Source organism: Canis aureus, chromosome 5 (assembly GCF_053574225.1).
Source record: "Canis aureus isolate CA01 chromosome 5, VMU_Caureus_v.1.0, whole genome shotgun sequence".
Taxonomy (NCBI): Eukaryota; Metazoa; Chordata; class Mammalia; order Carnivora; family Canidae; genus Canis; species Canis aureus.
Window position 1 is genome coordinate 77,465,943 of NC_135615.1, and position 13,313 is coordinate 77,479,255.

General features: G+C 57.0%; 2 protein-coding genes and 1 long non-coding RNA gene across 3 annotated transcripts; 1 reads left to right on the plus strand and 2 right to left on the minus strand.

Annotated features, from left to right (window-relative positions):
• Positions 1-1,207: 1,207 nt before the first annotated feature.
• Positions 1,208-5,765, minus strand: C1QC (complement C1q C chain). The gene is made up of 3 exons (XM_077899207.1): positions 5,604-5,765; positions 5,161-5,354; positions 1,208-2,043 (listed from the first exon to the last, which is right to left on the minus strand). Exons 2-3 carry the CDS (start codon positions 5,339-5,341, stop codon positions 1,487-1,489), a joined length of 738 nt encoding a protein of 245 aa, XP_077755333.1. The 5' UTR covers positions 5,342-5,354; positions 5,604-5,765; the 3' UTR covers positions 1,208-1,486.
• On the plus strand, positions 4,272-9,815 carry LOC144314735 (uncharacterized). The gene is made up of 3 exons (XR_013380587.1): positions 4,272-5,021; positions 5,819-5,924; positions 9,010-9,815. It is a non-coding gene; the product is annotated as an uncharacterized LOC144314735 (long non-coding RNA).
• On the minus strand, positions 9,231-12,234 carry C1QA (complement C1q A chain). Its single transcript, XM_077899208.1, has 3 exons — positions 12,076-12,234; positions 11,072-11,241; positions 9,231-10,021 (listed from the first exon to the last, which is right to left on the minus strand). The coding sequence occupies exons 2-3, from the start codon at positions 11,232-11,234 to the stop codon at positions 9,447-9,449; spliced, it is 738 nt and encodes a 245-aa protein (XP_077755334.1). The 5' UTR covers positions 11,235-11,241; positions 12,076-12,234; the 3' UTR covers positions 9,231-9,446.
• Positions 12,235-13,313: the final 1,079 nt, after the last annotated feature.

Sequence of the window (13,313 nt, forward strand, 5' to 3'; positions counted from 1 at the left end):
CAGATTTGGCAACCTAGGCTCTCAAGAAACACTGGTTTGTGATCCAAGGCTCTGGAGGGCGCTGTGGAAACATGGAAACACAAATGGGAAAATCGAGGAAGGCTTCATGGGGGAGGTGATCTTTGTGTTGAACCCTGATAGATGAGTGTGTGCTATCCAGGTGGAGGGAGGATTAGTGGGGGGGGGGGGGGCGCTCTGCAGGAAGAAGAAAGCACATGGCAAAGGCAGGAGGGGGTGGAATGGCCCTTTTCACGAACAAAGGAGCCAAGGTGGAGGTGGTCGTGGAATTGGGCCGCGGCCGCTGCTCTGGAATTGGGTCGGGGCCTCTGTGAGCTCTGGGAGGCTTGTGGAAGCAACCTGAGATCCCAGCCAGGCCGGGGCACATTCTCCTTGGGTGTCAGTGGGCTCCGAGGCCAGGCTGGTGGTCTGCACAGGGAAGTTATACTTTTTTATCCTTTTTGAACTTGAACTGTCAACCCTTCTCGTGGTCACCCCCGTGAAAGTGCTGTGGCCAGTGTCGGGCCTCCCGGTGCTCCCACAAGGATCGTAGCAGCTGGGCCCGCGAGTCAGGAACCTGGCAGTGGAAGCCTGATGGTTTGTGGGCAGCCGTGGTTTTCGTTGAGCTCCTGGGGGCTCCCAGAGTTTGTCAGTTATTTGGGGGGCATCAGGCACCTGGGGGACAGATTCTTACTCTCTCACTGGCTCATGCCCATCTCATTCATTGGCTTACTCTGCTTTTCATCACTCATTGACCCACTACCCATTTATTCATTCGTTCACCCAAACTAACTCATTAATATTCGGCACAAATTCATTGCACGTCTGTTCTTGGTCTTCATGGCGCTTACCTGAGCCCAAACCCCTCCTGTGACAGGTGCTTCCAAAATTCAACATAGGTCAACATGAATCTGGGAATTCAAACACTCCCGTTTACCTGTGAGCCTGGATGACTTTAATGATGGCAGCACCTCTCACCCAAACAAATGACAGCGGGTGGCCTAATGGGGACCCGTTGCAGCTTTTAATCGTACTCTCCCAAATGGCCACAGGACACCGAGCATCTCACCATTGGCACCAGACTTTACTGAGCACCACCTAGATGCTCTGTCTAAATCTAGAGCCTGCAGATGGCTGTGGCAGGTGCACAACTGAGGATGAAGGGGCCCGTTTTTTTGAGAACTTGGCAATGAGAAGCCTGAGCCGTGCATATTTATCAGTTTATTTATTTATTTATTTATGTATCTCCTTGCCTTTCCCAAGACTTGGGGGAAAAAAAAACATTGACAGTATTGGTGTTGGTTAAGGTCTCAAAGCAGTGACTCCTGAAGGAGCTCAGAGGAGGGAGAGAACTTGGTGCAGGGTGTCAGGGCGGGCTTCCTGGAGGAGAGTGGATCAGGTGGAGAGAACCGCCTGAGCACAGCGGGTCTTGCAGGGAAGCTGAGGAGGGGCAGGGCGGCCCCGGGGCTGGAGAGTGGGCCTGACTGCCCTAGTCAGGAAAGAGCAGGAAGCCAGAGAAGACGCTGTCGGAGCCTTCGGTGCCCACCATGCCGTTGTAGTCATTGACCGCCAGCCACACCTGCTCACCCATCTGCAGCCGCAGCAGCACACCGCCCGAGCTGACCTGCTTGCTGTTGGACATGTGGTCACAGAAGGTGGTCACCCTGGTACCACTTCGGTACAGATGCACGCACAGGTTGGATGTCAGCGACGTGTGGTACACAAAGTAGTAGAGACCCGGGACTTTGCAGGTGAACTTGCCAGTGCTGGTGTCATAATCCCCCTGCGGGTTGGTGATGACTGTGTTGAACTTGACCAGGTTGTTGGCCAGGGGGTACTGGGCTGTCTGCCGTGTGACGGTGAACACAGACTGGTGCTTCTGCTTGTATCTGCCCTCCTCGCCCGGCTCCCCAGGGGGTCCCACAGGGCCGGGAACCCCTGGGATCCCAGGGGTTCCCATGGGGCCGTTTTTCCCAGGATAGCCAGGTGTGCCGGGTTCTCCCTTCTGACCCTTGGGTCCTCGTGTTCCAGGGATGGCTGGGATTCCTGGGGAGAGAGCAGGTGGGAAGGAAATGATGGGGCAGGGGACAGGGACCCTGGGGGTGTCCTCCAGGGGACATCACAGCAGAGTTTAGCCTCTGGAACTTCCTTCCCCAGATGGACCAACACCCCCGGGGGCAGTGTGCAGGGAGTTAGAGGGGAGGGAGGCCCTGGTTGGAGTCCTGCCTCCCCGTGGACTTGCCCTCTGACCGTGACTGAGGTCTGTTGGCCTCAGTCTCACATTTATGATGGAGAGGGGAGGCCTGGCCAGCATCAGGAGGTGTCTCAGAGGGCTTGTCAGAGGCCAAGACTATCAGCCCACGGACAGCACGTGGCCTCAGAGAGCTTCCATTTGGTCTGCACAGTGGGTTTCAAACTTTTATGTCGAGCCCAACATTAACCAATTCAAACCTCACCTGAAAGGTCTGCTTCTTTATTGCTTGTCGACAAGAATCAGAAGACTGGTCAGAGGCCCATTTCCAGGAGAGCTGCCGAAACTTATACCTTAGGCCCCATTAACTGGCATTGGCCCCTTCAAGAACCTTTGCCTAATTTGATACTTATAATTTTTTCAACTTCTTATGCCGAAATAATTATAGATTCACAGGAAGTTGCAAAAAAAAAAAAAAGGGACAAGAAGACCCCATGTACCCTTTACTTGGTCTTCCCGGGTGGTACATCTCACAGTGCGATATCCAAACTGGAAAATTGACCTTTGGATAATCCACAGAACTCCTCTCTTATGCGCCACCCATTTGTGGATGCGTATCGTTCAAACACAATTCCGTAGCACGTGTGGATTTGTGTAACCACAAAGGCGCCCTGGACTCCAGCGCTTACCCCCTTCCCTGCAATCACATATGTACCTATAATTTTGTATTATGTTTTTAAAGAGGGCTCTCAACACTTCATGAGCTTCAGAGCCCCACAAAACTCGTGTCTGTCCCGGAGATGGAACCAGCCCAGACCAGCTTAGCCACGGGAGCCACTGATGGAGCCAAACAGAAATGCCCCAGTAAGGGGGTGGCTCTCTCCAGTGCCCCTGGCCCCATTCAGCCCACTGGAGCCCCTTATGACATCTGGGCTGGTTCAACTTCTCTCATGGTACAGATGAGGAAACTGAGGCCAGAGACTCACTCAAGGCCAAGCAGCCAGTAGGAAATGGAGTCAGGATTGAAAGTCAAGTCTGGCTGAGTCCCAGTCAGAGAGTGGGATTCTTGTGACAGCCCCGATTATGTGAGACTCTGTGAGGTTTTCCTCCCCTCATCCAAACTGTACTCATCTTTTAGGGTCTGGCTCTAGTCTCCTCTTCCCGGAGGTCCTCTCTGGGTGACCCTGCCAGCCCCCAGGGCCCCTTCCGCCTCTGACTTCCTTAGGTCTGAGTGTCTGTGCAGACCTCTTTGTGACAGATCCTCTGTGGCTTTGTGAGCCCTTTAGGTCCTGGGGTTAGGACACAGGGATCAGGATCCAACAGACCTAGGCTAGAGCTTTGTGACTCCGGGCAGGTGACCTCCCCTCCCCTCCCTGAACCTCTGCTTGCCTGATTGAGGAAAGGATGTAATAGAACAGATCCCAGAGAGTTCCTGGGAGCTTGGAGTGGGGAGTGCATGTGCGGAGCACCTCGCAGGAAGTGCTCCGTACGGTCAGCTCCTGGTGATGCTGTCAGTGGTGCAGGGTCATGTCTCATCCTTTGGGTCATCTTCCAGCAACTGACTGGGAGGGGGAGGACCTGCCATGGGGAGGGGCCTCAGAGGCACTGGAAGGTAGTGGCCAAAGGCATGGCCTTTGGAGATGGACAGGAGTCCACTGGACTTTGGGCAAGTTGCTCAATCTCTCTGAACCTCCGCTGTGACATTTATAAAATGGCAGTAAGGCATTTTTTGAGAGGATTTTGGCCTGTTTTCTCACTTGTAAAACAGAGTTAACAATTTTATCTACTCCATAAGGTAAACACATGCTGAGCGTTTGGAACCATGCCTGGCATATAGTAGGAGCTCAATAATTGATGGCCATCAGCCACCCTGGGCCGGGAGATGGCCAGAGGCAGCTTTGTAGTCTGAATTCTTGAAGGGGCCTCATTTGGCTCACTCTGAATTAGAGAATTCCTTCTGGAATGTTGACAACATTCCATTTTATTGCCAGGAGAGAAGAGGACAGTGGGGAAATTCCTAAGGACATTCCTCACCACTGGCCTGCCCCCCCTGCACCCCACCCCCGCCCCTGTCGCCCCCCCATCACCTCTGCCCAGCCTCACCCCTCTCACACCACCCCCCTGCATGCACCTGCATCCCAGATATGCACCTTCTGATGGAAAAGGTGCCCCGGACTCCAGCGCTTGCCCAGCTCCCGCGCCCCCTCACGTCCTCGGCCCCCTTTGCTCATGCTAGGGCTTGCCTATCAATCTGCAATCCTGACTCCTCACGCCCCATGCCCCCAACTACCCAGCATCCTAGGGAGGGAGGTGGGCACAGATAGGATTTTTTAAAAATGATGATAACAACTATAATATACGCATAGCCCCACCCACCCGAGACCTACCACGCGCCTGGTGCCGTCTTACATTTCAGCTTGGTTAGCCATCCCAGCACCCCTGGGCGGCAGGGAGTACCATCTCCCATTCTACAGATGAGGAGACTGAGGCGCTCCACACAGGGAAGTGGTAGGGCTGGGATTCGAACCCCGGCCATCTGTGCAATGTGGACATTCACTGCGGGGGGCCCCCTCCCCCCAGGGGTCCATGTTGCACAGCGAGTGGTGCAGGGGCTGTAACAGGAGAGCACAGCGCTTTAGAGTTTGTCAAAGGTCTGCAGGGTCATCTCCTGCGATCCTCCCTGCCACCTCCTGGGACAGGCGTTCTTGTTTTCTCCCTTTGGTCAGATGGGAAACTGAGGCACAAAATTGGGGAACAGGGAGGACCGAGTCCTGGGCTCGGAGAAGAGATGGGCTCTACCTGCCAGGAAAGCTGGACTCTGCTCTGGGAGCAGGTGCGACATGAGGGAGTGTGTCTTGGCCACAAATAACTGTACCCTCCCCGCAGGTTAGCCCCAGGCAGGCAGACCCTTTGCCCGTTGCCCCCAGGCAGGCCTTTGGTGACCCCCACCCCCAGCAGGCTGGCAGACTCACCTGGCTCACCCTTGGGCCCCGGCAGCCCATCGTGCCCATCCTTTCCCGGGGCCCCTGGCAGGCCCGGCATCCCGGGGATCCCGTAGCAGCCTGTGCTGGCCTGGCCCCCCAGTGGCAGCGCCAGCAGGAGCAGCAGCAGGTTCAGGCCAAGGTGGGGCCAGGAGCTGGGCCCCGTGTCCATCCTGGGGAAGGATCTGGGCAGGGAGAGAGCTGAGTTGGCCCCCCCAGCCGCTCACCCACCCTCCCCATCCTTGCTCCCAGCCCTCAGGAGCCCACCTCCCCTCCCTGGGCACCTCGGCTCTTGGGGGCTGCTAGCAGGACGGATGGAGGATGGGGCCTCTAGCGATGCAGACCCAGCTTCCTCTTGCAAACCAACTCACCCCCATGGGCGAACTTGGGGGCAGTGCCATTTGCCCTCGCCGGAGCGGGGGGCCTGGCCTCACCTGGGGTGGCAGGATTCTGGTCTGGTCACAGAGGTGTCCTGGAATCTGCTTCCCCTCTCTCGGGCAGGAGGACACCGTGTCAGAGTAGACCCAGCAAGGAGGGCCCGGAGCAGGCTGGGTGGCCTCCTCCCCTCGGCTCCCCCTGCCCCCAATCCTACATCCCCTTTCCCATAATTTTTCCTGACTCAATACTTTCTTTTTGGGTCCTGAGCCAGGCTGACCGCAGCGATGCCCCTGTGTTCCCCAGCCCGGCGTCATGAGTGTCTGAAATGAGGAAATGTCCACTGCCCCGGATCCGCTGAAGGGAGCGTGTGTGTCCAGGTCAGCGCGTCCTCATCGCTGGCCTTTACTATGCCTGAGACTCAGCTGTTTTACAATGTCCCCAGGAGGAAGTTACAAGCCCCCCTTTACAGATGAGGAAACAAGCTCAGCAAGGGAAAGTCCTTACCAAAAGTCACATAGCAAATGGTTTCTTGGGGTCCAAAGCCTTGCTCTGACCTCCCTTGTTTTTTTTTTTTTCCTCAGAGAACTGATGTTTGTTTTTTATTATTTTATTTTATTTTATTTTATTTATTTTTTATTGGTGTTCAATTTGCCAACATGTAGATCTGACCTCCCTTGTTTAGTAGTCCCCAGAAACAAGCCCCACGTGCACGTGTCAAGGGGCAGCCCTTATTCTAGAATCTTCCATCTGTGCCTCCCATTTGTTACACTTGGGGGTGGACACCCAGGATGGGCAAGCCTTGACGGCAGGCAGCCTGCTGTGGTGGACAGACTCTGGCCATGGAGTCAGTGGTCTCGGATCTCCTTCCAGCCCTGCCTCTTGCTTGCTCAGAGGCCCTTAGCAAACCCGTGGCTTCTCTGGGCCTCAGTCTTCCCATCTGCATACTGGACGGTGAGGGAGGCCCAGGGGTTGCATGCCGGTGCCTCTTCCTTTGCTGGATGATCCCAGCTTCCCTGCCGGCACTACCTCCCTCGCCCCCATCTCCGGCGCCCCTGCATCTGGCCTTGGAGTCTGTGGTGGCTGGTGCTGGGTTGCCGGTTGGGACCAGGCTGGCAGAGCTGAGAGAGACAGCTCTCCTCTCTTCCTCTCCTCCTCTGATATTGAGGGTTCCAGCCCTGACCCTACACCTGCCACCTGTGTCACTCAGGGAGAGGCCTCCGACCTTTCTGAGCATCAGTTCCTCCTCTGTAAGTGTGGGATTCTAAGAGCTCCCATGCAGGGCAGCGGCGAGGACCCAGTGTGTGGTGCAGGCTCAGTGCTTGGCTGGGTGCCAGGCACGAGCAGGAGTTCACAGCTCTGTTTTTGCCCCACAAAGTGACTCTTGGGACCTCAGTCTCCCCATCTGTCCCTCCACCCCACAGCTCAGAGCTGTAGAATGTGGGATGAGAGCAAGGACGTGACTGTACTTGGCTCGGGGAGTCCCCAGCAAGTGGAGGGCTGGGAGAAGCAGAACCAGTAGGCACAGCATCGGTGGGGGGCCCCAGCAAGATGGCACCTGGGGTCCCCATCTTCCGTTCTCACCTTCTTTGCGCCTTGGTCTGTCTTGTCCAGCAGGTGGCAGCCTCGGCCCATGCTCAGCCCACCCTGCCCTAGCAGCCAGGCCCAGGCGGCCCGGTCCCCTCTTCCTCTGAGCCGGGCCAGTGACTTGCCACAGGGAGGGGGGTGCTGTGGGTGCCCATGGGTAGAATTTAGGATAAGGAACAGCCCTGCACTCACGTTTCTCCAGCCTGGTCTCTCCCACCACTTATGGGACCTGCACACCTGACACCTCTGAGTCCCATTGCAATGAAAGGAGCTCTTCTCCACATTGGGTTCAGCCAGAGCTGGTTCAAATCTAGGTCCTGCCACTTTCTGACCATGTGACTTTGGGTAGGGAGCTCCTTTCTCTGGGCCTCAGTTCCGAGGGATTGCTGCGATTCATGCATTAATGGCCAGGAAATGTCCAGCACGTCGTGGGTGCTCAAAGATCTGTTTCTCTTCCTGGTCCACGGGAGTGTGTGTTCTGGGCGGGGAGGCAGAGAGCTGGGGCAGAGGGGAGGCCCAAAGGAGGCCGAGGGGCCCGAGGAGAGGTCACTCTCTTCTTCCCGATCCCCAGAGGCTGTTGGTGGGGCTGGGCAGGGCAGCCCCAGGAGAGGGGCTTGGGTGTATGTGCGAGGCCTGGGTGGGGAGGTATGGGCTTATGAGGACTCCCAGGCTGCTTGCGTGTCAGTTCGTGGGTAAGAGAGACAGTTCCTGTGGCTCGGAGGATGGCCCAGTGGGAGCAGGAGCGTGGGAGCGTCCGCATGTGAGAGAACCGGGGCACATCTAAGGCACACGCAGGTTGGAGGGTGAGGAAGACGTACACCTGTGTGTCAGGGGTGGGACACATGTCTCAAGGTGGGTGTCTGTGAATGTGCTTCTGCCTATTTATGAGGGGCCCTTGGGTATCTGAGGCAGGGCGTGCATGGGTATGACTGCATGTATAACCTAAGAACGTCTGTGGGTTTGGAGGTGTAAGCAGTGTGCGTGTCCAGGGGTGTGCACAGTGTGTCTAAGGGAGTGGGTTGGGTGTGTGCTCAGGGAGGGCATCACTGTGCCCGTGTTTCAGTGGGGAGCGGGCAGGTCTGAGTCCGGGAATGTGGGTCCACGTGCATCTCGAGGGAGACGGGTGTGCGGCGTGGTGTGCAGGTGTGTGGTGTGTGCACGGCACAGAGCACATATGGCTTCCTTTGGGAGAAGGCACGGGCGTTAGACGTCCTCAGGACTGAACTCCCGGCCTCCTTATCGTCGTCATATTCGGAGGGCATGGCAGGGCTTCTTGCTTCTGAGCAGCTCTGCACAGGCTCAGTGGGACGCCAGGGATGCACCATGAGCACCCCAGACCTGAGTCCCAGCTGGGGAGGGATGCCCAGCCCAGGAGGGATGCGGCCCCAGCCTCCACGCCTGCCCGGGTGGAAGCGCAGGGCTGGACTTGGGAAACCTAGCTTTGCGGAGGTCTGCTGGCTGCCCTTGGGCCAACTGCTCCCCGTCTCTGAGGCTTGCCCATGTCTCTCTGGTTCAGGGTGGGAAAGCAGGTGTCAGGTGTCAGGCACGTGGCTGTGGAGGCTGGCGAGGGTCGCAGTTAAACACACAGGCTTGGGTACCAGTGAGATCTGGGTTCGAATCCCAGCTCCTCCTCTTAAACGCTGACCTTGGGCTCTTTATGTCCACCCCCATGCTCCGGCCTGCTTCGTTGTCCGTAAAACAGGGTCACGCTACCCACCTCACCCCCCAGCTGTGCAGCTTACACGAAATACAATAATAGCTCAAACTTACACAGCCCTTACCACGAATCAGGCACTGCTCTGAGTTTTCATGTATTAAGTCACTCGATCCTCCCCACAACCCTCTGAAGTAAGTGCTGTTGTTATTCCCACTTTACAGATGAGGAAACTGAGTTCACTGAAGTTACACGATACACACACGGTTGGACAACTGGTAAGTGCTGGTCCTAGGGTTTGAACCCAGGCCGATGAGGTTCCCAGGACCTGCCAAGTACATGTGGCAAAACACAAAATACAGGCCTGCCCCGCAAGCACTCAGTAACTGTCATTCTTAAGCTCCCTCCCAGTGCCCAGCGTAGCAACAGAACCTCAGGCTCGGCAGACGTGGATTCGGGTATTTATTCTAAGAAATCCATCTTCTTACATGAGCGGTGGGCAGCAGGCTCTAGGGCTCCGGTAGCCAGCCCCCTCCCTTCAGGCAGCTAAAGCGACAGCACCCCCAGAGCGGACCATAGAAACCAGAGAGGTGGCGTGAGTAGGCCAGAGTCACACAGCAGGAAGCACGAGAGGCCAGGCCGGGTGGGGTCCTTCGCTGGCTCAGAGGGATGGGAAGATGAGGAAGCCACTGAAGATGCTATCGGCCTCAGGACCCTGGTAAATGCGGCCCTTGATGGGGTCTTTCTCAATCCAGACCTGGTCTCCCTGCTGTAGCTGGAGAGCCATGCCCCCGGACACCACCTGGAAGATCCCCTTGCTGTTGGTGTCGCAGAAGCCCAGGGAGCGCCGGATCTGGGCCCTCCCGGAGGACACGATGGACAGGCAGATGTCCCACTTGGACACCACCTGGAAAGTGAAGTAGTAGTAGCCGGGCACGGCGCAGATGAACCGGCCCGAGTGGTTCTGGTACGGGCCCTCCTGGTTGGTGATGACCGTGTCGAAGATGACCACGTTGCCACCCGTGGGTGGGTTGCGCCTTATGGCTGAGAAGGCCGGTCGCGGCTGGTCCCTGATGTTTCCGGGGTTGCCCTTGGGGCCTCTCCGTCCTGGTATGCCAGGGAGCCCCATGAGGCCGCTGGGCCCAGGGAAGCCCATGTTGCCAGGGTTTCCAGGGGGCCCAGGATCCCCCTGGTCCCCTTTAAGGCCCCGGATGCCCGTCCGCATGCCAGGAGCCCCTGTGGGGAGAGAGGCCAGATCTGGAGGGGGAGTCCAGCGTCCACCAGTCCCAGGGAGATGGTGGGACCCTCGGCTGCTGTGGGCGAGGGGATGGGGGGGTGTCTGGCCTTTCGAGGTTGACCGCGGGACCTCGGGCAAGTGCTTCAACCTCTGAGCCTCAGCTTCCTTATCTCCAAAGTGGAGCCAGGTGGGAAGAGGTACTTGGGAAGCTGCCAGGTTCTGGCAAAGGCAGGACACTGGCTCCTCCGTTGTGTCCCTGCCCATAGCCTTGCACTCCACGCCCCGCCAGGCCACTGCCCTTGACTTCCTCAGGCTCGGGACTCCATGGCGGGTGTCTGGATGCCAACTATGGCAAACATCCATGTGGATCTTTCTGGTCCGCCACGGGCTAGGGGGCTCACGGGGACTGACACTTTCCTTTTCCACTCTGAGCACGTCCTCCTTCCTCTTCTTTCACCCCCAACTTTTTTTTTCTAGAATGTGAGTTTCTGAAGCTGAAAGGGGTTGGGAATGGGGAAGCAGGGACAGGGGCGGGTGGGGGAGCTGGAGGGAAGCAAAGAGGACGGTTGCCATGAATTGATTCTTTCTATGTGCCAGGTGGGTTATTTTTTTTATTTTACAGATGATGGAACCGAGGATCAGAAAGGGCCGCTAACTTGCTCGAGGTCACGCAGCAGGCTAAGGCGCCTGGGTCTAGGGGCTAGCACCCGTATTCATTCTGGTGACTGAACAACGGCCCAGGACTGTGCGCTACTCCAAGACCTTTCACCTTGGTCGCTTACAGTGGCCGGTGCTCCAGAGCAGGAAGGCGAGGCCAAAGAAAGAGGACTCAGGCAGGAAGGAGGAGACAGAGAGGCCTGGCAGTCCAGGGAGGTGCCCAGCCAGGAGCCTGGGTTCCCCTCAGCCCCTGGGACCGAGTGCAGAGCGTAGGGGCTTCCCTCGGGGGCCCAGGTGGATTCTTGCTCCTTGGCACCAGCTGCCCCAAGCCTCCACCCTGAGCCCAGGCCCTGCCAGGGGATGAGGGCTGGGGTCCGGAGGGAGGTGCTTACCTGGCTCCCCTTGCTCCCCCTTGAGGCCTGGCCGTCCGGGTCGGCCGGGTGTCCCTGCAGCCCCATCCCTCCCGTCTAGGGCTCGGCACACATCCTGGGTCACAGCAGATGCGAGGGAGGTGGCCAGCACGCAGAGCGCCAGCCAGCCCCAGGGGGCCTCCATGATGCCACTGCGGAGACACGGGTCAGGGCCAGACCTCACACACGCACACACGCCCATCTCGGACGATGATGCACGTACACACACCCTCGAGGACCTCAGACCCAGCTCCAGCGACCCCACACGTAGATGAAGAACGGGGAATTTGCCCAGATAGATACCCACACCCCACTGAGCACACCCGTGTAGCTACACACTTAGGCACACACAAACTTAGCCTCTGATCCCACACCTAGGCTACGCAATGAGCAAACTCAAAATCCACTAGACACTCCCCGATGCACAAACTGACACCCAAATAGACTCCCTCTCTCACTCACCCAGACACACATTCATAGACTCCTACAGATGATCAATTCCATTGAACAAATATTTATCGAGCGCCTACTCCTTATTTAATTAACACTCCCTCGCCCAGATGGCAGAGCTGTGCGTACACGGAGGAATTCACGGCCCCCTGACACAACACACGTGCTCACTCCCCTACACACTCGGCCCCTTTCAGCTCCCACTGGACCCGCTATGGGACCCCTCTGCTGGCTCTGACACTCCCAGCCTCTCCCCAGCTTCTCGGTTTGGGGGGCGGGCACGAAGCCCAGGAGCTCTGGTTAGAGCTGATGGCTCTATGTCACCACCTCCCACCATCTCCCAAACCCGAGGAGTGAAGAAGGTGTCCCCACTCACTTATCCTGAGTCCTGGATCAGCACCCCCCACCACCTCCCCGCGCCCCCCCTCCCTGCCTTGGCCCAGGACCAGCTGGTGGTGGTCTCTCTCCCCTGCCTTCCTTGTCCAGCCCCCCAGGCCGGCTCCCCTGGCCCCCTCCCCGTCAGGCGCGGGCCTCACCTGCCTCAGCTGGCCGTCAATTCAATGGACCGCTTCTGTCCTCCACCCAGAGACCCCTGTGGGACGCCCCAGCAGGGGTGGTGCCTGCCTGGCCATGGCCAAGTTTCACATCCCTTCCTACTTCCTCTTCTCCTTCTCTGGGCCTGCCCCCGGCATTACCCCAGGGGCCAGAGGCGACCGGGGACATTTTGAGCAGACATCAGCAAGACTGGGACACCGGAGTGCTACCGGTCACCGGTCAGCCAGCCAGGCCAGCGGCACGCAGCTCGCACGCAGCTGGTGTGGGGGCAAGGAGAGCGAGGCAGGAGTCTGCGGGGACAGAGGCGGCAGGAGATGGGGGTACGGGTTGGGACATGAGAACCAGAGAAGCACAGAGCATCAAGGCAGAAGGAATCTTTCTAAAAGTCGGTAAATTGTAAGCATTTTTCATGATTGTGAAAGCAACCTGCATTCATCGTCCAAAGCTTGGAAAATTCAGAGAAACACAAAGGACAGTGCAGTAGGGATGAGAAGCTTAGTAATTAGCTTTCCAGACCTGCCACTTCCTAGCTGCCCTTGGGGAGTTACTTAACCTCCTGGAGCCTCAGTTTTCTTATTCACAAATTGGGAACAACAGAGTCTACCTCATGGGATTATTACAAAGTTTCAATAACATAATATACATACAAAACCCTTGGCACATGATGAGCACTTAATAATTAGCTTTTATCATCTGACATTTGAAAAACAGCAACAAAAAATATTAAAAAAAAAAAGAAAACAGCAACAAAAGCTGGTGAATGCTACCGTCTAGAGAGTTGCTGTTACCCTCTGGCCGGATCATCGAGCCTTACTTACTCTTGCTGACAGGGTGCTCACTACCTGTCAGCCCACCTCACTTCACCAGCTTGGACCATGAGCACATTTTAGATTGAGCTACTCTGTTTCTCCCAGGCTGGAAACCAGTATGTTCAGGCCTGGGCTGACCAGGTTTTTCTGCTTCTTCCCATGACCATGTTTAGTCCCCCTGAGTATTTCACCAAAGGGAAGAGGAAGAGGAGAAAACGGAAGGCTATGGACATGGGCAGATGAAGGTTGTCTGGGGTCAGGGTCTTCAGGCCTCTGGGACTCTTTTTTCATTGGCAATCTTGTGTGGCACCCAGTATGTATTTGACAGATACAAATGGGGATTCTCTGGACAAGAGTGGGGTGTCAGAGCAACTCCTGCCAGCCCCTCTCTAGCTCCTGGAGATTCGGGA

Coding starts and splice junctions, on each gene's coding strand:
- C1QC (XM_077899207.1), bottom strand. CDS start 5,341: ATGGACACGGGGCCCAGCTCCTGGCCCCACCTTGGCCTGAACCTGCTG. Junction 2,044..5,160: donor GGGGCCCAAGGGTGAGCCAG/GTGAGTCTGCCA, acceptor CTCTCTCCCCAG/GAATCCCAGCCATCCCTGGA.
- C1QA (XM_077899208.1), bottom strand. CDS start 11,234: ATGGAGGCCCCCTGGGGCTGGCTGGCGCTCTGCGTGCTGGCCACCTCC. Junction 10,022..11,071: donor GGGGGAGCAAGGGGAGCCAG/GTAAGCACCTCC, acceptor CTCTCCCCACAG/GGGCTCCTGGCATGCGGACG.